Source organism: Astatotilapia calliptera, chromosome 15 (assembly GCF_900246225.1).
Source record: "Astatotilapia calliptera chromosome 15, fAstCal1.2, whole genome shotgun sequence".
Lineage (NCBI taxonomy): Eukaryota > Metazoa > Chordata > Actinopteri > Cichliformes > Cichlidae > Astatotilapia > Astatotilapia calliptera.
In genome coordinates, this window is record NC_039316.1 from 16,942,273 (window position 1) to 16,968,871 (window position 26,599).

At 40.6% G+C, this 26,599-nt stretch overlaps 4 protein-coding genes across 5 annotated transcripts in view; 1 reads left to right on the top strand and 3 right to left on the bottom strand.

Moving 5' to 3' along the window:
• LOC113037346 (exostosin-1) overlaps positions 1–26,599 on the top strand; it is a 346,739-nt gene that overhangs the window by 181,963 nt on the left and 138,177 nt on the right. The gene's annotated exons all lie outside the window — the stretch shown is intronic.
• LOC113037352 (moronecidin-like) lies at positions 13,739–15,278 on the bottom strand. The gene is made up of 4 exons (XM_026194334.1): positions 15,274–15,278; positions 15,059–15,159; positions 14,121–14,139; positions 13,739–14,029 (listed from the first exon to the last, which is right to left on the bottom strand). The coding sequence occupies exons 2-4, from the start codon at positions 15,156–15,158 to the stop codon at positions 13,876–13,878; spliced, it is 273 nt and encodes a 90-aa protein (XP_026050119.1). The 5' UTR covers position 15,159; positions 15,274–15,278; the 3' UTR covers positions 13,739–13,875.
• On the bottom strand, positions 20,286–22,215 carry LOC113037350 (moronecidin-like). The gene is made up of 4 exons (XM_026194332.1): positions 21,890–22,215; positions 21,694–21,794; positions 20,785–20,803; positions 20,286–20,693 (listed from the first exon to the last, which is right to left on the bottom strand). Exons 2-4 carry the CDS (start codon positions 21,791–21,793, stop codon positions 20,540–20,542), a joined length of 273 nt encoding a protein of 90 aa, XP_026050117.1. The 5' UTR covers position 21,794; positions 21,890–22,215; the 3' UTR covers positions 20,286–20,539.
• On the bottom strand, positions 25,436–26,291 carry LOC113037351 (moronecidin-like). The gene is made up of 4 exons (XM_026194333.1): positions 26,097–26,291; positions 25,901–25,992; positions 25,756–25,774; positions 25,436–25,634 (listed from the first exon to the last, which is right to left on the bottom strand). Exons 2-4 carry the CDS (start codon positions 25,989–25,991, stop codon positions 25,508–25,510), a joined length of 237 nt encoding a protein of 78 aa, XP_026050118.1. The 5' UTR covers position 25,992; positions 26,097–26,291; the 3' UTR covers positions 25,436–25,507.

The window sequence follows — 26,599 nt, forward strand, 5'->3', positions numbered from 1 at the left end:
GCTAGCATGTCTTGTGCACCTTTCAGCACTTTGATGGCATCTTCTGCACTGAGGAAAGATTTTAGGCCATCATCAACATAGAAATGTCTGTGCACAAAGCTCCACACTTCGGGTCCATAGTCCTCTTCACCCTCCATAGCCGTCCTCTTCAGGCCATAAATGGCCACAGCTGGCGAGGGACAGTTACCAAACACATGAACCCTCATGCGGTACTCCAGCACTTTGTCATCAAGTTGGTGGTTACGAAACCACAAGAATCGGAGGTGGTCCCGATGATCCTCCCTCACTAGGAAACTGTGGAACATCTGTTGAATGTCTGTCATCACAGCAACTGGGTCCATTCTGAAATGCATGAGAACCCCAATTAGGGTGTTGTTGAGGTCCGGGCCTTGTAAGAGCACATCATTCAATGAGATGCCTTTGAACTGTGCGCTTGAATCAAAGACGATCCTTATTTTTCCCGGTTTCTGGGGGTAATAGACACCAAAGGAAGGTAAATACCAATACTCTTTGTCAGGCTCTGGTGGGGGAGCTGGCTCAGCGTGTCCATTTTTGAAAATATCCTCCATGAAATCTATGAAATGATGTTTCATCTCCGGTTTCCTATTCAAGGTACGGCGAAGTGACATCAGTCGGCTGAGGGCTTGCTCTCGATTATTTGGTAAACGTGGTCTTGGACTACGAAATGGCAGGGGAGCCACCCAGCTGTTGGAATCATCTTTCTTGAACTCCTTGTTCATGATCTGGAGGAAGATTTCATCTTCGATGGAGGGTGCCAGCTTATCATCCTCTTTTGAATGGCTGAAGACCAGCTCACCTAAGCTTGGCTGACTGGAAGTCAGTGTGTCAGGGGATATTAGCTGTTCCTCTATGAACTTTTCTTTGCAGATGATCCTGTTCTCACAAGGCTTGAAGTAGCTTGGTCGTCCATTTTCAAGGACATTGGTCTTGAATGTGTTGACAGTCGGCCGGTGAGCCTCACCGAGACAGACGTCACGACTATTACCCAACCTAGATCCACTTGTTGGGCATAAGGTTCATTGTGACGGCCGTTACGCTGACTGCGCACTTTGTGAACTCGGATGATGTCCCTCCCAAGTAACAAAAGTATCTCAGCTGATGCATCAAGAGGAGGGATCCTGTCAGCAATACACTTGAGATGCTTGTGGCTTTGGGCAGCTTCTGGAGTAGGGATTTCGTCCCTATTATTGGGAATCAGGTTGCACTCAATAAGAGTCGGCAATGATAAGTGCAACTGTCCATCAGCTGACTCCACCATAAATCCAGAGGCCCTTCTTCCAGCAGTCTCGGTGATTCCTGAGCATGTTTTGAGGGTATAGGGGGAAGCCTCACCCTGGATGTCAAACATGTCAAAGAATGCTGATCTGGCTAGCGACACATTGCTTTGGTCATCCAGCATCACGTATGTCCTCACCTTTTGGTCTGGGAGACCCTTGGGATACCAGACAGATTTTGGAACATGATTTACCTTTAAGACCCTCACCACACACGGCTGTGCATGAAGAGGCTGCTATGTCAGTGACACACTCGGTAGGCTCCCCACCATGCTCTGCAGAAGGTGGTCTGGAACTTGGAGCCCAAGGTGCCGGTCCAGGATGGAGTGCTGCAATGTGCCGGTCGCTGTCACACTCAGAGCAGTGGATGTCAGCTTTATACTCTTTAGCTTGGTGAGTTGCTGAAGCACAACATTTAAAACATATGGAGTGCTCCACCAGGAAGCGTCTTCGCTCTGCAAGTGATCTTTCTCGAAAGCCTCGGCATTTCCTGAGGGAGTGAGGTTTCTTGTGGAGAGGACACTCTCTGTCTAGATCAACGGTGAGTCCTTTGGAGGACTGAGAGGTGGGGGGGTTTCCTACCTCAGTTTTACTTACGGATAAAGGAGGTTTGGATTTCCATTGTTTGGAGAAGGATCCGTCACCTTTGAACACAGCTGAACCGAAGTTAGCAAAAGCAAAGCTAGGATCATTTCTCATCTCTGCATGGTTATACACGAAGTCCACAAAAAATGAGAAAGGGGGATATGGAACTTGGTGCTCCCTCTTATAGCGAGACCCCTGAGTTATCCACTGTTCTTGGACATTGTGGGGCAGTTTCTCCGCTATAGGGTTTATTCCCCTTGCAGTGTCTAGGAAGCTGAGCCCTGGCAAATATCCCTCTTGCTTAGCAGCTTCGATCTCTAGGAGCAGGTCTCCGAGTTCTTGAAGCTTCTGGTGATCTCTATTTGAAAGCTTTGGGAAGTGGTTCAATCTATCGAAGAGAGAAGCTTCAATGGCCTCTGGAGAGCCATAACACTTGTCCAGCCTTCGCCAAAGCATGTTCAAACCCATGAATGGATTGTTGACATAAACTGCCCTTATCCTCTTGGCGTGGTGTAGCGACTCCCCACCAAGCCACTTAATGGGCAGGTCCAGTTCTTCACTAGGTTTGAGGCTAAGTCCCTCCACAGCGTTAACAAAGCTAGATTTCCATGACAGATAACTAGCAGGCTGGTTATCAAACACTTTTAGTCCAGCTGTGACAAGGTCTCGACGCGCCAGATATACAGCTACCTCAGATACACCTTGAGCCTCCAGTGGTGAGCGGGGTGGAAGTTGGTTTGTCGAGTCTGTGCAGCGATGTGTGTGCATGAAGGGGACATCTCTATCTGTGTTAAAAGACAGAGGGTCAGGGCGATTCTTTCTCTGGTTGCCTGGGTGCAGGCCTTCAGCCGAGCAAGCAGAAGCATACGACTGTTGTGGGTCACGACTGACGCGATGAACTTCGATATCTGGGAGGTGTCTGTGTTGTGGTACAGAAGCAGCAGCCTGTGTTTCTTTCTCATTTTGAGCTAAAGCATAACTCTGCCCTGAAGAGAAATGTGCTTGGATGAACTCACCAGTTCGCTGTAATGACTGCTTCGTTGCTTGAGCATGACTGGCTTTACTCCCAAGGTCACAGTTGTCTAAATCTGCAGCAGCCTCAAACACTTGAGCCTCTGCTTCACACTCTTCTTTTAGTGCATTCAATGTAGCCTCTATGCGTGCTTTCTCCACTTGCATGTCTATTTGACGTTTGGCATAGGCTGCTCGCGTGCGTGCAGCTTCCGCCTTGGCACGAGCTTTAGCAGCAGCGGCACTAGCTGAAGATTTATTTGAACTTTGCTTGGAAAATGCAGCTGAGGCAGCACACTCTGACCTAACCTCCAGGCTCTGAATATCGGCGTCAATAGGGTTTGAGCTGGACATTGTTTAATACAGGCAGGTGAATGGGTCTTCAAATCCCGTAAAAAGATACAGAAGAAGCGAACGTAGCCTCTTTGATGTTTTTCTTCTACTTACTTACTGGTTACTGGTGGCGAAGAAATAGGCTGCTGAGATTCCTTCAAAGCTTGATGTGATGGTCCATCTTTTCACTGTTCTGTCCTCACTAAGCGTTGTCCTCGTGAACGTAGACTCAGCTATACAGACAGCTAAACACTCTCCTAATCAAAATCCAGGGAACAGGCCAATGTGTTGAGTTGGATGATTTAATAAGGAAAAAGTGTGAAACTGTTGACAAAACCAGAAATAAACCAATAAAAAAGTTGCCTCAATATACAGTATAACAAACACATATTCAAAAATATGAGCACAATATTTATCTGCTTAGTGAGTGCCTGAATAAAACATCAAATGAAATCACACTCATGATCAAAACGTTAAAGAAACCACATGACATATGAGCTAGCTTAACCTTACTAGCTTAGGTTATACATGCATTCAAATTAAATTCTAACTACAAACTATATCACGCCTTCACAACAAATAATAATGCACACAAGTTGTCTCAGTGATAACAAACAATATTACTCACAGATGATGCCGTTTATCAGCTTGTGAAGGCATGGATGGCAACAGATTAACGGAGGTGAAACTGCCTCTGGCTAGATCTTACAGAGTAAAAAAAAACACACACAAACAACCACTAGAGGGCAAACTGCTGCAGAACAGAAAATACCTAATGCCAGCATAGATCTGCTACCAGTAACGGTAAGCTGAAGATATGTCATGCAACGACCAGCGAACTTCGTAACACACTTTCAACATTGCATGTTGACTAAATTCATTGTTAATTATACTTCATGTAGTATTTAACCTAATAAGTTTTTTTTCTTTTTCTTATTCAAGCACTAGTATTTTTCCACTGCGTTTTCCCCCTCCATTATTGTTGTTGCATTTTCACCATTTTGTCTTTAACACAGCAGCTTCACTGCAGAGTTGTTTCTTGTCATGCCAGTTGTCTAAGTTTATTTTACAGTCAGTGTTCTTAAACCCAACCTATTAAATTCACCAGTTACTATGTTGTGTTGTTATTAGGCATTTTTGCTTTTTACATATGAGCTGCAGAAGGAGATTTTTTAAAATCAAGACACTCTTTTAGGAGCTCTTCTAGCCCCTCTCGGTAATCTTCCAAGAAAATAATGACATGTTTTTATTAGGGCAGTGTTTCTTCCTTGAGCCATCAGAATGAAGCATTTTCAGAGCCTTTTTCTGATTTGGTTGAAGAAAGAACTAAATAGGATGGTATTTACAGTGGGGCAAAAAAGTATTTAGTCAGCCACCGATTGTGCAAGTTCCCCCACCTAAAATGATGACAGAGGTCAGTAATTTGCACCAGAGGTACACTTCAACTGTGAGAGACAGAATGTGAAAAAAAAATCCATGAATCCACATGGTAGGATTTGTAAAGAATTTATTCGTAAATCAGGGTGGAAAATAAGTATTTGGTCAATAACAAAAATACAACTCAATACTTTGTAACATAACCTTTGTTGGCAATAACAGAGGTCAAACGTTTACTATAGGTCTTTACCAGGTTTGCACACGCAGTAGCTGGTATTTTGGCCCATTCCTCCATGCAGATCTTCTCGAGAGCAGTGATGTTTTGGGGCTGTCGCCGAGCAACACGGACTTTCAACTCCCGCCACAGATTTTCTATGGGGTTGAGGTCTGGAGACTGGCTAGGCCACTCCAGGACTTTCAAATGCTTCTTACGGAGCCACTCCTTTGTTGCCCGGGTGGTGTGTTTTGGATCATTGTCATGTTGGAAGACCCAGCCTCGTTTCATCTTCAAAGTTCTCACTGATGGAAGGAGGTTTTGGCTCAAAATCTCACGATACATGGCCCCATTCACTCTGTCCTTAACACGGATCAGTCGTCCTGTCCCCTTGGCAGAAAAACAGCCCCATAGCATGATGTTTCCACCCCCATGCTTCACAGTAGGTATGGTGTTCTTGGGATGCAACTCAATATTCGTCTTCCTCCAAGCACGACGAGTTGAGTTTATACCAAAAAGTTCTACTTTGGTTTCATCTGACCACATGACATTCTCCCAATCCTCTGCTGTATCATCCATGTGCTCTCTGGCAAACTTCAGACGGGCCTGGACATGCACTGGCTTCAGCAGCGGAATACGTCTGGCACTGCAGGATTTGATTCCCTGCTGTTGTAGTGTGTTACTGATGGTGACCTTTGTTACTTTGGTCCCAGCTCTCTGCAGGTCATTCACCAGGTCCCCCCGTGTGGTTCTGGGATCTTTGCTCACCGTTCTCATGATCATTTTGACCCCACGGGATGAGATCTTGCGTGGAGCCCCAGATCGAGGGAGATTATCAGTGGTCTTGTATGTCTTCCATTTTCTGATGATTGCTCCCACAGTTGATTTTTTCACACCAAGCTGCTTGCCTATTGTAGATTCACTCTTCCCAGTCTGGTGGAGGTCTACAATACTTTTCCTGGTGTCCTTCGAAAGCTCTTTGGTCTTGGCCATGGCGGAGTTTGGAGTCTGACTGTTTGAGGCTGTGGACAGGTGTCTTTTATACAGATGATGAGTTCAAACAGGTGCCATTCATACAGGTAACGAGTGGGGGACAGAAAAGCTTCTTACAGAAGACGTTACAGGTCTGTGAGAGCCAGAGATTTTCCTTGTTTGAGGTGACCAAATACTTATTTTCCACCCTGATTTACGAATAAATTCTTTACAAATCCTACCATGTGAATTCATGGATTTTTTTTTCACATTCTGTCTCTCACAGTTGAAGTGTACCTCTGGTGCAAATTACTGACCTCTGTCATCATTTTAGGTGGGGGAACGTGCACAATCGGTGGCTGACTAAATACTTTTTTGCCCCACTGTATGTAACACTTACCTATTCTTTGTGAGCATTCAAAGCACTTTTTACACTGGAAGCCATATTCACACACATACACACACAAACACACAATTATACAGTATAAAACATAGAATATAGTTTTTATCAAGTGAAACCTAAAAACGAGTATCAATTTAAAACCTACCAAAGTAGTGATCTCTCCCCTCCCCAAGTGGCTTACTTGTTTGGATCTATCCTTTAAATTTCGGCCATCTTGTGGCTGCATTTTTTTTGTCTCTCAAAGCATACTTAAGCCACTGATTGAGTGTGCCTGTTTCCAGTTTACAATGGCATGAGTTTGCTAAGGTTATTCTAGTTATTTGTGCATGGTCGTAGTCAATGAACCTCAGATCTTTGATGGGCAACTAATAAGAGACCAATTTGTAAAAGAGAGTTTGCTTTCACTGCTTTGAGATCAATCATGTTATCAATGTTTGGTGGAAATAGAATAAGCATTAAGTAAAACCAGTCCTCTCTAATATATCACCTTAACATAGCGGTCCCCAACCTTTTTTGAGCCACGGACCGGTTTATGCCTGACAATATTTTCACAGACCGGCTTTTAAGGTGTCGCGGATAAATACAACAAAATAAAACTAGTACCAGTACCGAAAAAAAGAAGATTTATTCATAAAAGACCCAGGAAAACAGAGTTAACGATAAAAACGATAACAAAATAACGCTAAAAACCAATAAAACCCCTGAAAACCATACATTTCACACCCGAGCCTCAACTCTCGCAGCCTGGCACCAAACGACTCACGGACCGGTATCGGTCCGTGGCCCGGGGGTTGAGGACCGCTGCCTTAACAGATAAACTCCAGGGCCCGTATCCCTAAAGAATCTTTGTGCAAAAAGTGGCTCCTAGCGGCCAAATTCTAAGAAAATTCTCAGAGTCATGACGTTTTCTTAGAATTTCCCCTAAAAGTGACATGACAATCCCAGTTAATATAAAAGCTATTCCTCAAGATTCCTAGCGCTTAAAAGGGCTCCTAAGGCGAGATCTGCTAAGAGCAGGGAAGAGGACTTTTAGTGGCTTAGGAGTTCCCCTAAGCAGCTGCACAAAATGGCCAACAGAAGAGGCAGGAGAGATGTCCTGCAAACACTGGATGACAGGGAATTATTGAGATGCTACAGATTGGATCGTGCAGGAATCATGTTTGTGGTGGATCTCCTTAGAGATGCAATTACTTCACCAACTCGACGCCACAACGCTATTACACCGGAGACGAAAGTAATCACAACCCCGAGGTATTTGGCAACCGGGAAAATGCAACAATGCCAGCAGTGATGACTTGGGTCTGCAATCACAGACATTGCTAAAAGCTGAGCCGTGTTACCCTCGTTAAGACCACACTGGACTTGTAACTTTGTGATTTCTACTTCATTAAGGACAGCCTCTTGAGATAGGCCATCTTGTTTTCAACGGGGTCCATATGGGAGTGAAAGTACAAAATATGCCAGCTAGGATATTAATATGAGCAAATAAGACACGAATCATTATTTGAACAGGGTGTAATGAGTTTAAGTTTTCACATATTTTAGATTCTAATGGCTATAACCCCTACAGCTTACTATTCATTTTCCAGATATTTTCTTGAATGTGAAATATTATTTACAATTACAGTCAGCATAAGATTAGAGTGTATAATATGTTTATTGATTTGAGGGTACATCCTTTGCTCATTATCACCAAAAGCTCATTTCCATCAAACTTGTAGGATCAACCAATCACGGCTTTTGAAATGATGACTCATACCTAGCAACGGGGTCAACCACACCTCCTCACTAAGATGGGATTTTCCATCCATTCCTTGCTCAGAGTTCACTGAAAATGTTCTGGAATCACTTCTAAGCTAAAACTCCTGGCAAGGAATTTTTAGGTTAAGTTAGGAGCTCTCTGAGAGGATTCTCAGAATCTTTAGGGATACGGGCCCTGATTTCTAACGAGCTTAGAGAAAGATGTAAAGGAACTGGAATGAAAATTGAAGACGTTTTCAATAACTCATAAACGGCTATGATATGCTGCTAATACTCTTTAAACCCCTGTAGATATTGGCAGTTCAGTATGTTGTTCAGTGCTCCAGCCTTTAATTTAGCTAGTTAATTTTTTTTTTTAGTAATATACTGTATTTTAGCACACTTTTTGAAAACAGTGTAGGCCTGTATTTCTGTTTTTCATTGCTTGTGACTGAATAACTGAACTTACAGCTTGAGCCTCAAGAACTAGTGATGTGCTATACCACTGATTTCCTTTCCGATCCGATACCAACTAAAATTCAGGGTGGTATCGACGATACTGATCCGATACCGATACTTTGTACAAAAACTTAATGTTTCATTGTATTTCATAATACAATATATTATTGTATTATTTTAATTGTAATAATAATATAATAATAGAGCTTTATAATGATTAAAGGACATTAGACTACTTGTTCTTATTGCTAATAATGCAGAATATTCATATAGAAATAACAAAAACCTGAAGTTGTGCGCTATTTGAGCATGTTGCCTGCCTGCAGCACTAAAGGACTCCGCTAGAGACGTCTGTCTTGCCCTAGCAGCACCTGTCCCTCGCCTCCTCTTCAGTTCGCCTCAACATAAGTTCATCATATTCTGTGATATGATTTACCCTGAGGTGTTTGATGAGGTCAGTGGTGTTGCCACAACACCTCACTGTCTTGCCACATATTGCAAACCGCGTCTTGGCTGTTTGTGGAGGTAAAATCCGTCCACACATGACTCCGTTTCCGCTCAGCCATTGTTGTGAGTGCGCACGCCAGGGGCTGCGACACATTTATACAGCCGTGTTTCGCATATGACTATGAAAGGAGTAGTCATATGTCTAAATTGGAAGTATGTCTATGAAGGTTCTCAGTCATCCAGGTCATCGTAGTCTAAGGAGCTTGGAAAGAATTGTTTCCATGAAGCACTTGCTGGTGTCTAGTCAAAGGAGTTTTCAAAGAAAAGTGTCTGGACTTCTTTAAGTTGCTTGAAGACGTTTCACCTCTCATCCGAGAAGCTTCTTCAGTTCTAAGGGTCAAATGGTGGAGAGTCCCAGATTTAAACCCAGTGGGAGTTTCCCCCCAAAGAGGGACAAAGGACACCCTGATGATCCTCTACCTAATCACATGAGCAGAGGTGTGAAAATGGGTGTGGGTCACTCCTCTTTCAAACCATCTGTCCTCTCTGTCCATGTGAACATTGGCATCCTCGAAAGAGTGACCTTTGTCCTCCAGATGCAGATGAACTGCTTAGTCTTGTCCTGTGGAGGTGGCTCTTCTATGTTGTGCCATGCGCTTGTGAAGTGGCTGTTTGGTCTCTCCAATGTAGAGGTCTGGGCATTCCTCGCTACACTGTACAGCATACACCACATTGTTAAGTTTGTGTTTTGGAGTTTTGTCTTTCGAGTGAACCAGTTTTGTCTGAGTATGTTGCTGGGTCTGAAGTACACTGGGATGTCGTGCTTGGAGAAAACTCTCCTGAGTTTCTCTGATACACCGGCTACATAGGGGATGACAATGTTGTTGCGTCTGTCTTTCTTATCCTCCCTCGCTGGTGTCTGGCCTTCTTTTCTGTGCATCTTTGCTGACTTTATAAATGCCCAATTAGGATAGCCGCATGTTTTAAGTGCTTCCTTTACATGTGTGTGTTCCTTCTTTTTCCCTTCAGGCTTAGAGGGAACATGTTCTGCCCGGTGGTGTAGGGTCCTAATTACTCCAAGTTTGTCTTCCAGAGGGTGATGGGAGTCAAGGAGGAGGTAATGGTCTGTGTGTGGGGGCTTCCGGTAAACTTCATTGTTGAGGTTGCAATTCTCTTCAATGTGCACAGCGCAGTCCAGGAAAGGCAAACAGTCATCCTTTGTGTCTTCCCTGGTGAACTTGATGTTTTTATCCATGGCGTTAATGTGCGCAGTGAAGGATTCCACTTCTTGTGTTTTGATTTTGACCCAGGTTTTGTCTACATATCTGTACCAGTGGCTGGGTACTGTTTTACCCCGGTTCTTTTTATTCCTCGAGCATCCAGAGACTGCACCGGAGCTCAGTAGTTATTTTCACAAAACCTTTATTCGTCTTTACTCATCTTTTACTCATCTTCATTTAAGCATGCATCTTCTAGAAGTGAAGACGAGGCTGGTGTGTCCCTCTCCAAAAAATCTTCACCGCTTTGTTCGTTACAGCCAGCTTTATAGAGGCGTCCCCATCATAAAACCCCCTACGGTGTGCTGCAAACTCTGTGTCTGTATCTATGTCCACGAGCACATGAATGCCTACATGTGCGCGTTCCCGCGTGTCTATGTGAGTGCTCGTGTGTGACTGTGTACGCATACCTGTGTGTATGTGTGAGTGCACATGAGTGAGTGTGCGTGTGGATGTGTGTGCGTGTGCGTGACAGTTAAAGCACTGTGGGTGTAGGTGACTCCCTAGGTCATAAAACCCATCTCCCTTCCAGACCACAGTTATCCAGTTACAAATGTTGAGACCCCCACCCAAACATTCTCTGGGAAATTTCCACTCAGCATTAACTGCTCTCTGTTTTACTTTCACATTTCAAGTGGGGGAGGGGTCTCCTACAATCTACTCCTAAGTTCACGACACAGTGAGTCCTTTATTATATTGAGGGCAGTGTCTCTACAATAGTTCTACATTCTATGTTAACACATTTCTAAACTCTAAAATAAGCTAAACACTCCTACAGTACTCTCCCTTTAAAAGAGCCAAGAGCCTTTCTTTCCACTTCTTCCATGTAAAGGTTGGGCAGCCATGTTTTTGTCTGTAGAAGCCCTCGTTGTATTTGAAATATGTAGTGGTGAAGCAGAGGTCTAACAGTGTGCAAATCTGATCGGGTGTGAAGTTGGTCCTGTCTTCCAAGGAGCTGTCTTCTTGTAGTCGTTTTCTGATAGTCTCCACTGCCTCTGTGGTGCGTATGCAAGTGAAGAGGGAGACTACATCAAAGGACACCATGGTTTCATCTGGATCTAGGGTAAGTTTCTGGACCTTGTCGGTGAAGTTCTTGATGTGATGTGGGGTGTTCCCCACAAGAGGTGCCAGGATGGTAGCAAGGTGTTTCGAAATGTTGTAAGTGGCTGAGTTTATGCTACTGACAATGGGTCTGAGTGGGACACGCCCCCCCAAGTGGTACCCCAGATACTGTACCTCCCTCCGTCCAGCCTCACACTTCTTCAGGTTGGCCTTGAGCCCCACCTTCCTCAGAGACTCCAAGACAGCAGCCACCCGCTGCACATACTCCACCCAGGTGTTACTATGGATGATGACATCATCCAGGTAGACAGCAGCATATGCAGCATTCGGACACAGTACCGGTCCATGAGCGTCTGGAAAGTGGCGGGGCTCCAAACAAGCCGACGGAACTGTGACGAATTGGTACAAACTGTACGGAGTGGAGAAGGCCAGTTTTTTCCTTGGGCTATGCAGACAGGGGGATCTGCTAGTAGCCCTTGGTTAAAACCAATGTAGCAGTGCCTAACAGGAGCTCGTCGACCTGGAGCATGGGATAAGCATCAAACTGTGGCACGTGTGACAGAACAATTCATCTTGCAATAGTCGACACAGAACCGTATAGACCAGTGTTGGGCAAGTTACTTTGAAAAATTAATTAATTATAGTTACTAGTTACTTCTTCAAAAAAGTAACTAAGTTAGTAACTGAGTTACAAGATTCTAAAAGTAATTAATTACTTGAAAAGTAACTATTGCGTTACTTTAAAAAAATGTTTAACATTTTTTTCCACGGTATTATTGGCCATTTTTAACAACTTTTGATTTTCCCCCAACATTTCACCTTTAAAAACTATTTACTTTGCTTGTTTGGTATCATCCTTTTCAGCACAACCTAACGTGTCTGAATTTACAGTTATGTTTTCATTTTGACATACTGTATTAACACAATTGATCTAAGCTCTAGCAAGCACTCTCATAAGCCGAGAGTGCTTGCTAGAGCTGTCCTCAGACAGTAAACGTGACGAAACTATTGAGGAAAAAACGCTGCATATTATGCACATATTGTTTATCATGACTCTGGTTTTACGTGGCCTATCAACACAATTTAAAAACTGGTATATATCACCTTGTTGCTTTGTCATCTTGAAGTGGTCATGTGATTGGCTTACCACGACTACTTTATTCTTCCTCAGTCAAACAGCAGCACTCATTGTTTTGCCCCCTTAGCTCCGGGTGTTGTGCCAAAAAGTGATCATCAGGCAGAAAGTAATTGCCGTCCTCGGGAGTGCGCGCAGCTGCTTAAAGCTGTATCACCCCGATAACTTACGTAGACGGCTACTTCCATACAGTACAACTGATGCGGTAAGCTGAAGACAGCTTTAACTGTCTGGTTGTTGAAAAATAGTAACGCGACCGCACCGCATTTTCTTGTTAGTAACGGTAATGGCGTTGTAACGATAGAAGTAGTAATTAGTTACTGAAAAAAGTAATGCCGTTAGTAACGCCGTTACCGTTACTTGTAACGCCGTTATTCCCATCACCGGTATAGACCCGTCTTTTTTCACAACCAAAACTATGGGGCTACACCAAGCGCTGTGTGACTCTTCTGTTACTCCTGTTTTCAGCATTTTGGCCAATTCCCTCTGAACAATTTGCCTCTTATGCTCAGGTAACATGTAGGGCCGTGAACACACAGTCACGCCAGTCACATGGGTATGGGTTTTGTCATACCCATGTGACCGGCCATTGGGTTGTAATGAGCCACCTGGAAAATAATTTCTTCTAGGCATCAACAACTGGGTGTGTCACAACACGATACAATCTGTTCCTAATCAAAAAAAAAATGAGGAAATGTCAGCGCTGCTTCAGGGCAGACCATCTGACCTCAATTCTTATCACCTGGTCAAAGGCTGAGCATAGGGTGTCATCATGAGTGCTGCCCAAGTGTGGCGGCACTGAGCCTCTCATTCAGCAGGAGCAGACAGAGAGTCCATTCCTCCGCAGTCGCCTGTGACACCTCCAGGAAGGCTTTGGGGTTTTGGGGGGGAGCATCATCAGCACTGGCAAAGAGCCAGATTGAGTGGTTTTACAAAACCTTGCTTTGAGACCACACCCTGAACCCGCTTTTCCACTCCTCTCGCCCACCACAGAAACATCTTGTTCATAGTATAATTTTTTTTTAAATACAACCTGTAACTGCATGAAGGTCAGAGCAACCATTCAAATTATTTCAATATTTATTCAAACACATGTATCCTTTAAATTAGACAAGGGACAAATGTTTTTGTGCATGAAAATTTATTTTTTGCTTTAGCATTATTAGGTGTGAATGCGGGGGTGAATGTGAGTGGGAATGATTGTCTGTCTCTGTGTGTTAGCCCTGCGACAGACTGGTGACCTGTCCAGGGTGACAGCTCCAGCGACCCTGAAAAGGATAAGGGGAAGCGAATGGATGGATGGATGCTTTAGCATTATAATAAAATGTGTTGCTGAAACAGTAAAGTAGTTCTACACATTACAAGTGTTGCAGAAAATTATTGAACCTTATTGAAAATTTACTCAATACATCTCATTTGTCTCTTTAAATCATCTCATCATGTCATCAATCATTCAGACACATTTTAAAGCCATAGCAGGTCATGTTAATTAGTTTGTTTTTCAGAGGCGCATAAAGCATTCAACTACAGTAAAGAGTTTTAGACTTTCTCTTTCGGGTGGAAGTCTAGTTAAAAACAACTCTCTCTCGTTTGAGCTGCTCTCGGTTAAAGCGTTGGTTCAGCTTTTCCTGTTGCTGAAGTTGTTTCAGTTGCTGTAGTTGTTGCTGCAGTTCCTGCTCTACCTGCAGTTCTCCTCTTTGTCTGCGACGTTGTATTGGGCTGTGGTCAGAGAGAAATGACAATTTAGATCCACATGCAACAAGAGTAGTTGTCAAGCATTTGCAATAATTGTAGAAGCACAAGTTCTTACTCATGGATAGCCTTGTCAGCTGAATAAAAGAAAAAAGAGATGGAAATAATGTAGTATGAATTTGACACAGTATTATACATATAATATTAATGCAGGATGTACAATGCAATTATACCATTCAAAGGGAATGTGCCTGTAGTGTACATCTTACCATACTATAATTCATATAATATAAAACACAGTAATGCAGGATGTATAATGCTGTTACCGTAACTGTAGTGTACAACTTACTTATCCTAAATTAGCTTTGTCTAGAAATGATAATTGAGCTGCGATCATGGTATCTGATACCACGGCCAAAAACCTATTTTTTGCTGATAAAAGACTTTGAGGAAGCTAGCTTATGTTTTTGTGTTAACTGTATTATAGTGAGGAAGTAATGATCACTGGCATTCCTAATTTTAAGTAAACAAAGGTAAAATAAATGAGGCGAGGGTAAGATGTTTTCAATATTAGACAATTTTACAGGTCAACTTTAAATTTTTAAGCCCATAAGCCTCCAGCCAAATCTGACATTAGCTGTTGCTTTTAAATAAAATCAGACACCTCACTTTTTCAGAGAAATTGGTTCTCATCCTCATAAGGTTCCCGTGTAAAAATATGCTATTGTCCAAACTTAAACCTTGGTGTGTTTCTTTCTAAAATTTTAAATGTATTAAATATTTAATGTATATGTATGTGTTTATGGTTATGCATATAGTAAACTTATGATTTACATAGGAAATGCGAGCAAAGAAACTGGTAAACATAGTAGTCCAACATTAAATTAACATTAAACACTGTAATGTTATTACAGTAGTTACACATCTCCATTCGTACATTTTCTACAATTTCTACATAGATGATGATTGTTAGAATACATGAGAACGGGTTACTGTAAAAAAAAAAAAAATCCCTGTCATGATGGGTAAAAAAAATCTAAATATCAACAAGATTACCGCTAGAAAGTCCACCGATAATATGGGAAAGAAAGCCTTCCCCAGGTTCAGCCATGAGGACGACCATCGACAGCACAAGGAACAGTATAGTGCACTTCATCCTAGAGATAAGAATCAGAGAAATCCTATTACTTTATTTAAGTTGAATTTAATGGCTCTTTTTGAGTTATCAAGTTTAAGTAGTTTTTTTTTAATTACATACCTTAAATACATACCTTTCTGATTGAGAGGGAATTCAACTGTTGGCTATGGAAAGTAAGTGGTGTAAGGCCTACAAGTAATGATCGCTGTGTGTTTGCACATCTCTTTATATACCAGTTGTTGAATTACTTTATGTGTTGCTTGTGCAATACAGGATGGAAAAAGTAGACTATTACATGGTATTTTGTAATGTACAATGAGCAATTATCTCTGTCAATGAGGTTATGTTTGCATGTGTGTGCGTTTCATTGTTTCTGCCTGTGCGCGGTTGAAAAGTTCAGAATGAATTCTGATACAATTTTGTATGATTGTAGAGTGGTGTTATCTTTGTGTCTTTTATACACCAAGGTCATCAATGTAGTGATTTATTGATGTTCATCTTCTTACGATCAGAATATCCCACTTTTTATTAGCGTCTCTTCATGAAAGAGTTTGCAAGCTCATAGAGTTAGTTACATTTTTTGGTAATTTTGCCAAGAATTTAAAAAAAAGGGAATAAAGTGGAGACTTTCAGCTTCCTTTGACAAAAAAATTTAGATAATTGTTCAGGCATTACCAACATTTTCAAACCCAGTCCCTGATTTCCAGGAGTTAAAAAGTAATTGGAAAACTTACTGACAGATCGATTCACAGCTAGGTGAGATCTGTTCCTTTTTTGTTCCATGGCCAATCAGGCACATAAAATGACTGAAGCTGTGGCACACACCATTTATGATGGTGATCTGATTAAAGAGTTTTTTGAATAATCATTTGAAATATCCATATTTTTTCTGTCTACAATTAGAATGCTAGTATACATAAATAAGTTAGAATGACTAAAGCAAACATAAGATTTTCATTTTGGTCTGTAATAATTCATATTTCCCATCCGTTGACATACATGTAAGGGCAGAACTAGGAATAGGATTTAGGAGCTAGTTCTCGTAGAGAGGTTCAGTTCTCAATAGTTCACTTCTTTGGAATGGTTTGTCTGCTTGCCTGTCAATCCGGCTTATCGGTTCCAGATGCACTTGTGTTACAATCACTTGATTTAAGTTTGTCTGCTGAAGGGAGAAAAATTATGTCTGAAGTGTAGTGGTGTGCGGATTCTTCCGATACCAGTAATTTATGTTCTAGAATCGATTCTCATATTAAAATATCGATATTTTAGTACTTTGGGGTAAATTTGTAGTTTTTCATTAACAGGAACACAGTGGAAAGAAACTATATCGTTCGGATCATCTAAACTGGAAGAAACTACTTCCTCTTACGCCTTTCATAGTCATATGCGAAATAGGGCTGTATAAATGTGTCGCAGCCCATGGCCAGTGTTGCCAACTCCTCAGTAAGGAAAATCAGTCAGTCTGTGTGTGTGTGTGTGTGTGTGTGTGTGTGTGTGTGTGTGTGTGTGTGTGTGTGTGTGTGTGTGTATGTATATATATATATATATCTATATATATATATATATATATATATATATATATATATATATATATATACACACACACACACACATATATATATATATTAGGGGTGCAACGATACACAAAATTCACGGTTCGGTTCGGTTCGATACTTTGGTGTCACGGTTCGATATTTTTTCGATACAAAAAAAATGTTCATGCCTTCTTAATTTGTCATTTATTAAAATTATAAATATATATTTTAACTCAAAAGTACAGTTTTTAAATTTAACCCTAACCCTTGTGCGCGTTTTTTATTTTGACAGCAAATGTGCACCTGCGGACCACTTATGTGCAGCCCTGGTTATTTAGCTCGTCATATTGCAGCCACAGAAATTCTTTTGTCCATGAAACCATAAAGCTGCACTTTCTTTTTGCCTTATAGTCTCATTTGTCATAACTTCTCCGTTTTGTGGTAAGCTTTTCTTTGGCTGTCACTTCTTCACCCCGACCTGTCTTATTTGGCTCAGCAGAACTAAAATATATATACTGCTACTTTTACACACGGACTCACATAAGCTCAGCGATTCTCTGCGCGATCAACCTCTCACATGTTTAAGCTTGCTGCGGGAGATTTCACTTGTCATGTTTGCATAGTAAGCTAACGATTAATAAGACGATGTCAGAGGAATTGGTGCACAAATTATCATCACTCACAGATCAGTGCTGTCATTGCAAAGTGAAAGCAAAAAAACAAGCGCAAATTCAAACGCGACTTCAATATGTCACATATTGACAGTGGCTCACCGATGCCAATGACATAATTACCCAGCTACATTTCTGAAAGAATGCAAAAGCATTGACATATATTTTTCCTACAATAGCCCGACGGGCAGGAAAGAGATAGATTTTTGTAGCCCGACTGGAAAGATCGCTAGCTCCAGGACGTCAGGCTAGCGATTTTGCAAGCCCTGTATCTGATTGAGGAATCACTCATCTTTGGAAAAGAGAGTTTATTACAGAGAAATGTCTCTTTCCAAAATAAAAGCTATACTATCCGCTTCTTCTGGGCTATATTCTCAGCAGCATAAGGAGAATCACGTGCTAACAGCTGTCTAAATGACTCGGCTAAAGTTAGTGCATGCTTGTTGTTTTTGTCTTTGCACTAGGATGATGTCGGCGTAAATGTGCAGTCATATTCGTTGTGTTCCCACTAGTGCTTTCAGGTTAATCTCGTTGAAATGACCTTAACGCCACAACACGGCAAATCTCCGTTAACGAGCTACCGCCGATCGCCCCGTGCATGGGGCTAGACGGCCAACACGTTAACGAGCTAACACACTAGTTCACACCAATGTAATTAAGCATTGCATGGCACATCCAACATACTGTTTTACTTTAGTCCATGACTCGCTTACCTTCAGGGTCATACGTCACATGAAAACCAAAATAATTCCAAACGCCAGATCTGAATGAGGGTGGGGGAGGTCCATCTTGCAAGGAGAGCTTAACTTCTGTCTCGCTAGCTTGCCCTGCGCTCTTCCTCCTGACTATGCTGTCTGTGTTGAGCGCTCAGTGGATCTGCGCTCGACAGTGCAGCCTAGGCGGAGTAGTCGAACACAGATTCACTGAGCGCTCAACACAGACAGCATCGTCAGAAGGAAAGTTGATAAAATAAATTACAAATGTTGTATTGTTCGATACATATGCGTACCGAATCGAAAGCACTGTATCGAACGGTTCAATATCGATACGAATATCGTTGCACCCCTAATATATATATATACACACACACACATACATATATATATATATATATATATATATATATATATATATATATATATATATAGCAGCTGGATAGTGTAGTGGTTAGGCTACACGCCTTTGGACCAGAGGTTCGCAAGTTGGATTCCCGCCTGGGGCGTAAGGGTCCTAAGGCTAGACGCCCTAAGCTAAGCAAGCCTACAGACATGAGCGAGACAGATAAATATGAAGGCATGCCGGCTCGGACGTCGCCCAGATCAACAAGGTCCGCGTCAGGTGTTGAGGAACCAGGGCACCCTGACGAGAAGTGGGCTACTCGAACAAGAAGGCATCGGTGGGCAAGAGACGAAAACAGGGCATTGTTGGAATACTACTACGCAAGTAACCCTGGCGGGACCTATGGATTCTTCGATACCCAACATCCACAATGACGGCGAAACAACTAGTAGCTCAGTGTTACAACATTCGAAAGAAGGGACTGCTCTCACAGCTAGAGATTGATGAGGTACAACATGAATGCTACGGCAAGGGGGAGCCAGGACGCCAGGTCAGGTCACCCCCACCCGAGATTGGGTACCAAGCCCCAAGTGTGATAGGAGAAGGATCGTTGAGTCCGAGAGGAACTGACCTGAAAGATAGGATCATGGCCAAGCTTGAAACCTGGACCCCCGTAGCCGGTTACCAAGATTACGTGAAGTACCTTTAGAAGGTCTGCTAGATGATGTTAATGCAGCACTACGGACGATACCTAGAACCACGATTACCGACACTAACAAGCTGATCTACAATACGGCAGCAGTGATCAGTGAGATGCTTGGCTACAAGTTGAACAGCCACAAGGGGCAGTACCCTCCATGGAGAAGGAGGCTAGAGGCTAAGATCAAGGTAGCACGGAGAGAGGTTAGCCAACTGTCGGAGTTGCAGAAAGAAAGAAAAAAAATACACAGAAACATTGGAAATCAGTTTTTGGCAGGCAATCACTTTTTGGCACAACACCGGCAAAAGTGACCCAAAATAGGCACTTTCAATTAGGAGTTACTTTGTGTGTGTGTGTTTATACGTAGTTGGACCACACATCACAACAGTGGTGTGTGGTTGGAGGATGTGTTTGTGCGGGGGGTGGCACAAACATTTTTCTTGTAAAACAAAGGGGGGCATAGTAAAAAAAAGTTTGGGAACCACTGCATTAAGTAAACAAGCTCTGTGCAATTTATCATCTGAACAGATAAGTTCCTGATTTCTAACCAGGTTGCTCATCATGTGAATTGGAATCCAGTGTGAAGACGTTTTTAATAACTCCTTTAGCACATTCCCATTGAAAGCCCCAGAAACAGCCTAGATGTGTTACTAATACACCACTTTATTAGTGCTCCATCCTTCTATTTAGCTGAGATGTGTTTGTTAAAAATATACTGTAATTTATTATGTTTTTTTTTTTTTAATTAAGCTGTAGGATTGTTTTTCTGTTTTTCATTGCTGGTGATTGAATGACAATCTACTCTAACTCCTGAGTCACATGTTCTAACGTCACCACAATGCTAAAAAAAAAAATCCACATCCCATATTTTATCATTTATAATCAGTTTTTCCTTCTTGTCAGTTTATCTATTTGTCTATTTGTATTACTTTCTTCTCACCAAGACGTGGCACCAAGTTTGGATTTAACAATACTTTGCAGTCCTGGAATATCAACAACTTTATTACAGACAACTTAAGAGACCTATAACCTGAATTTTAAAAACATTTAAAATGAACATACTGTAGTATTGAAAGTGGTTAAGATATTTATGACTATATAAAGGTCACAGAAAAGTTTCAAATTACTTCAACAATAATTCAAACCACTGTGTCCTTTAAGGACAAATGTTTTTGTGCATGCAGATTTATTTTTTAGCATTATATTAAAATGGGTTGGTGAAATAATAAAGCAGTTCTACACATTACAAGTGATGCAGAATATTTAACGTTATTGAGAATTTATTCAGAACAACTTATTTGTCTCTTTAAATCATCTCATCATGTACTCAATCATTCAAACATGTCTTAAAGCCACGCGTGGTTATATTAATTCGGTTATGCATTCTTTTCAACTACAGTAAAGAGTTTTAGACTTTCTCTTTCGGGTGGAAGTCTAGTTAAAAACAACTCTCTCTCGTTTGAGCTGCTCTTGGTTAAAGCGTTGGTTCAGCTTTTCCTGTTGCTGAAGTTGTTTCAGTTGCTGTAGTTGTTGCTGCAGTTCCTGCTCTACCTGCAGTTCTCCTCTTCGTCTGTGACGTTGTATTGCGCTGTGGTCAGAGAGAAATGACAATTTAGATCCACATGCAACAAGAGTAGTTGTCAAGCATTTGCAATAATTGTAGAAGCACAAGTTCTTACTCATGGATAGCCTTGCCAGCTGAATAAAAGAAAAAAGAGATGGAAATAATGTAGTATGAATTTGACACAGTATTATACATATAATATTAATGCAGGATGTACAATGCAATTATACCATTCAAAGGGAATGTGCCTGTAGTGTACATCTTACCATACTATAATTCATATAATATAAAACACAGTAATGCAGGATGTATAATGCTGTTACCGTAACTGTAGTGTACAACTTACTTATCCTAAATTAGCTTTGTCTAGAAATGATAATTGAGCTGCGATCATGGTATCTGATACCACGGCCAAAAACCTATTTTTTGCTGATAAAATACTTTGAGGAAGCTAGCTTATTTTTTTGTGTTAACTGTATTATAGTGAGGAAGTAATGATCACTGGCATTCCTAATTTTAAGTAAACAAAGGTAAAATAAATGAGGCAGAGGGTAAGATGTTTTCAATATTAGACAATTTTACAGGTCAACTTTAAATTTTTAAGCCCATAAGCCTCCAGCCAAATCTGACATTAGCTGTTGCTTTTAAATAAAATCAGACACCTCACTTTTTCAGAGAAATTGGTTCTCATCCTCATAAGGTTCCCGTGTAAAATAATGAAAGTACCCCTATATGCTATTGTCCAAACTTAAACCTTGGTGTGTTTCTTTCTAAAATTTTAAATGTATATGTATGTGTTTATGGTTATGCATATAGTACACTTGTGATTTACATAGGAAATGCGAGCAAAGAAACTGGTAAACATAGTAGTCCAACATTAAATTAACATTAAACACTGTAATGTTATTACAGTAGTTACACATCTCCATTCATACATTTTCTACAATTTCTACCAAGATGATGATTATTAGAATACCATGAGAACGGGTTACTGTAAAAAAAATCTAAATATCAACAAGATTACCATGAATAATTCCACCAATAATATGGGAAAGAAAGCCTTCCCCAGGTTCAGCCATGAGGACGACCATCGACAGCACAAGGAACAGTATAGTGCACTTCATCCTAGAGATAAGAACCAAAGAAATTATAAATTGTTGTTTTTGAGCAGCTAGTTCAAAGTAAAGTAGGAAAATGGTAACATATTTAACATTACATACCTTTCTTATTGAAATGGAATTCAACTCTTCAACTTTTGGAAAGTAAGTGGTATACAGCCTACAAGTAATGATCTCTGTCTGTTTACTCATCTCTTTATGTACCAGCTGGATTACTTTGTCTTGCTTATGCAAAACAGGAAGGAAAAGAAAAATTAGACTATCACATGGTATTTTGAAATGCAAAAAAACCTGCATAACTGCACAGTCTTTGGTCATGTAATGATCATCTTTGTGCTCAGTGTCAAACAATTGAACACATTATCCCACTTTAAATCGCTATATCTTGATGAAAATGTTTCTAGAATTTTTTTAATATTTTTTTTATACTTGACCAAAATCTTAAAAAAAAACAAACAAACAAAAAGAGCTCATACAGTGCTATCTTTTCTTTCTTCTTTTTTTGCAATTTTGCCCAAAGCTCAAGGTGTGAATAAAGTGCAGACTTCCAGCTTTAATTGACAAAACTTCTACCTTTGACTATAACTATTTTCAGAAGTTTAAAAGTAATTGGAAAAATTTAGGGACAGGCAGTTTCATGGTGAGATGAGATCTGTTCCATTGCCTTTCAATGGCAAATTAAGCATAAAATGACTGAAGTTGAACTTTTCAGTCCAGATTACATTGTGCTTGAAAATAGCTAAAATACCCTGCACAGTTCTGGTGAGGAATTCTTTGGAGATTGAATCAATTAACTTTTACAATAAAGATGGGAAAACAAAAGTATGGAGGAGGAAAGGAAGGACTCTAGATCTCTATATTAATATACTATTAATATTAATTAGTGGTGATCTTTATAGTAATATTATACTAATTATGTTTTTTGTCAAACTCTTAGGCCAAACTGCTATCATTCTTGGACCATTGGTGCAATTGCAAAATTCCATTTCCTGAAAGCAGCAACACTGTGCTTTTCAGTGATATTAGGGTCGTCACGGCAATCCCAGGCAAGGCGCCATATCCAAATCTTGGCAAAAAAACAAAAAAAAAGCACAGCAAACAGCAAAAAAAATGTTAGTTTTCTATAAAGCAAAAGGTTGATTCTGCTCATCTGGACGTAGCGTTTTCAGTGGGAAAAACGTTTCGTCATTCATCCAAGTGACTTCTTCAGTCTCAGCTAACTGTGGGCAATCTTATAAACAATACATTTGCACAATGAGTGAAACAAGCCCACTGAATGAACAATGGGCCATGAGGTAAGTAAGTAAGTAAAATTTTATTTATATAGCACATTTCTAGATAGAAATCACAAAGTGCTTTACAAGATATAACAGATTATAAAATTTTTTTTTAAAAAAAGGTCAGTTCCTTGATCATTAATATGCAAACTGTCATGGCAATTGATCAACAACCCTTGATCAAAGCCTATTGATCAATGGCCATGAATACCATTCACATAGAGTTGCTTAATAGCTGTAATCTCAGTATTGTAAGATTGTGAAAGATGTACTCTTGGGCCCTTCTTTATCCAGAGATGGTTATTTCCTTTTCACGACTTCTGTAGAGCTGCATCACACTCACACACTCTCTTCTCTCAATTTGGTCTTCCTGAGGCTTCTGCCACCCTGTGCCTGGGATTACCGTAATGACCTTAATATCACTGAAAAGCGCAGAGTCAAATGGTTCACGACTTACAGGACTTAGAGATGTTTAAAAAACACTTGTCTGAAGCCAGCAACAGGTTAGACTTTAGAGGGTTATTTTTAGTATAAATAAATATTGTGTTGCAACTTCTTCTTTTAGCTGCTTCCTAATGGGTCGCCACAGTGAATTAGCTGCCTATATTTCACTCTATCCATAGCATTCTCTTCTGCCATGCCAACTCTCTGCACATCCTCCTTCACAACAACTCCTGCCTACTAGTTTTTCAACATCCTTTGTCCAAAATATCCGCTACTGAGGTTGTGCATGTGGCATCATGTAAACATCATGCAAGAACTCTGCAATATTGGATGTGATAACAAGCAGCAATCACACCCAATGACTTATACATTCTTTACATAAAAATTATCATTGCTATTTGTTTCCCCTTAACAGCTATATTCTGCTGCCTTCTTGGGTGCAGGAATAATCAAATAAAAAAAGAGAATGTTTTTTGATCATTTTCCTGGTGATTTAGATAGAAGACGATGAAAAACAAACTATTTATCTGATATGGCAGCATCAGATAAATAGTACTATCAATTAAAAGCTGTTTATCCATCCATCCATTCGCTACCGCTTATCCTTTTCAGGGTCGCGGGGGGTGCTGGAGCCAATCCCAGCTGTCATAGGACGAGAGGCGGGGTACACCCTGGACAGGTCGCCAGTCTGTCGCAGGGCCAACACACAAGGACAGACCATTCATACTCACATTCACTCGCACATTCACACCTAGTGGCAATTTGGATTATCCAATTAACCTATCCCTATCCCCACTGTTTATATTTTTTAAATCACCAGTATCTGTTTCAAACAACATTTGATTTTTGAAAAGGGTGCTCTATGAGAGTGGTACACTGGGCACACATCTGCTGTTCTGGTCGCAGGTCCATCATCATCAACATAGATTACACAGCAGTGGGGAATACATTTAATTGTAATAAAAGTACTGAATATTTTATAACTACATTTTGAAACATAATTGTGGAGTGGAGAGAGATAGGACCCAAATGACTGACTCACAAAGACATTCTCAAAGATACGGAATGGCTAACTGAAGGCCGGATGGTCCTGATCCCAGAAAGGGACCGGTCCCATCCAACTACCGGCCAATAACCTGCCTCAGTACCACATGGAAGCTCCAGTCAGGCACCATAGCGGCTAAAATGAACAGAATGGCTAACCGAAGGCCAGACATTTTTCCCCCCCTATAATGACTTCCAGAGCAATAACAGTAAACTTTCCACACAAATACCTGAAAGATGACATAAAATGTGGAGTCTGCAAGGCGTTGTAACGGGTTGTGTTCAGTGGTTGAGAGGAGGCGGTAGAAACCTTAGCAGGATAGTACGAAGAATACATGATCACACTGGTCCTGGGAGTTCCACAGCGCATCCTTTTATGTACCTTCTCTTCATCAACCATACAAGGCCCGGTTGAACGGCTGCTGCTTATCAAACATGACACACAGTGTTCATACAACCTGTAACGTTGCAAAAGTTTGTGGAGAGGTAAAACATATAAAGTCTGTCTCTCTACCTGCACAAGCACATTGTTCCCATAATTCACAGAGAGGGCAGTGCCACACACTAATGACATCATAAACCCTTGGCTTAGGTTGCATTGAAGAGACACCACATCATTGTGACTGTTACAGTGTGCCCTATATTAAATTTGCTTACCTTTAGCCCTTCAAATTTCTAAGGGCGATCGAGTTTGTAATAATCAGCTGCCTCCTTTTGATGTATTGCAATCATATTTGTATTACATAAGCCTAGACACCCAAGGTTTCAGCATGCTATAATATGAATTTATTAAAGAACAGACAATTCACAAAAACAAAAACACTAAGAGTACTTTATCAAGTAAAGTAACACAAAGTATAGTTTCAAGAAATAATTAGCTGCATTTTATTTCTGTTGTTATAGACGAAGCTTTTCTTTTCAATAGAATGGAGGTTTTTTTGGTGGTAGCTTGAATTTAGTCAAAATTAAGTCGACGACGGTGGTAACTGATTGCACGCTTATCCAGCTCCTGATCTTTTTGCTGCTCTTGCTTTTGTTGGACATCCTTGACAGCATCCTTGACACCAGGTCCATTGACGAGCCTAGTGGTAGCAAAGCAGACACATTACAACAGAAATTTTGCATTATACTACCACTTTTACTACTACTACTACTACTGATTATTATTATTATTATTATCATAACTGTTATAAACTCTCTTACCGATGAAGAAAATGTTTGGCTAAATAAAACAAACGAGAAGAAAATAATATAAATATATAAATATGAATATTTAGTAGTACATTCAGCACAATTGTATGCTTATGTCAACCTTTTTTTCTAAAACATGCTTTTTCAAAAACTATACCTCCATGGAAAACTGCGTCCCAAATGCACTCTCCAGGTTCAGCCATGAGGGTGACCATCGACAGCACAAGAAATGCCACAATACACTTCATCCTAAAAAAAAGAAAAGAAAAAAGAATCATCATCAGGAATAGACATTGACCATTCTCAGCACATTTACAGAATAACTGTGATTCATCTGTTATAAAACATGTTACCTTTTCCACTCTCTAAATGCCAAATGAAAGTCTTTTATCACAAGGGATTTAGATTTCTCTGACGGCTGAGTGGCTGGTCAGGCTCTCTTTATATTTGGTGGACATGCATGCATAGTAGCTGTGGTACATGATTACAGGAAGGGCACAAGAATGTATACAGTACCATCAGTTCACACAGGTCACACTTTTTATTACTTCCCCATATTTAAAATTTTCTTTAATTGACCTAATTAGACATTCATGTTTCATAACATTACTGGAAAGCTGTTTTGATATTCAAATTTTTAATTATGTTTTAAATAAAGAATAAAAAAATAAACATTTACTGCTGGTAAGTGTTGTCTCCCTAGGGTTTAATGATGACAAATCTTAACCCCATATTTGAAACTGACAGTAAATTGAAGAATATTTTTGGGATGACTAAAACTAATTACTGATTATTAACATATGACATTGAACATTTTTTTATTTTTATTTTTATTTTTTAGAAATAATGGCTATAG

Coding starts and splice junctions, on each gene's coding strand:
- LOC113037352 (XM_026194334.1), bottom strand. CDS start 15,158: ATGAAGTGCACTATACTGTTCCTTGTGCTGTCGATGGTCGTCCTCATG.
- LOC113037350 (XM_026194332.1), bottom strand. CDS start 21,793: ATGAAGTGCACTATACTGTTCCTTGTGCTGTCGATGGTCGTCCTCATG.
- LOC113037351 (XM_026194333.1), bottom strand. CDS start 25,991: ATGAAGTGTATTGTGGCATTTCTTGTGCTGTCGATGGTCACCCTCATG.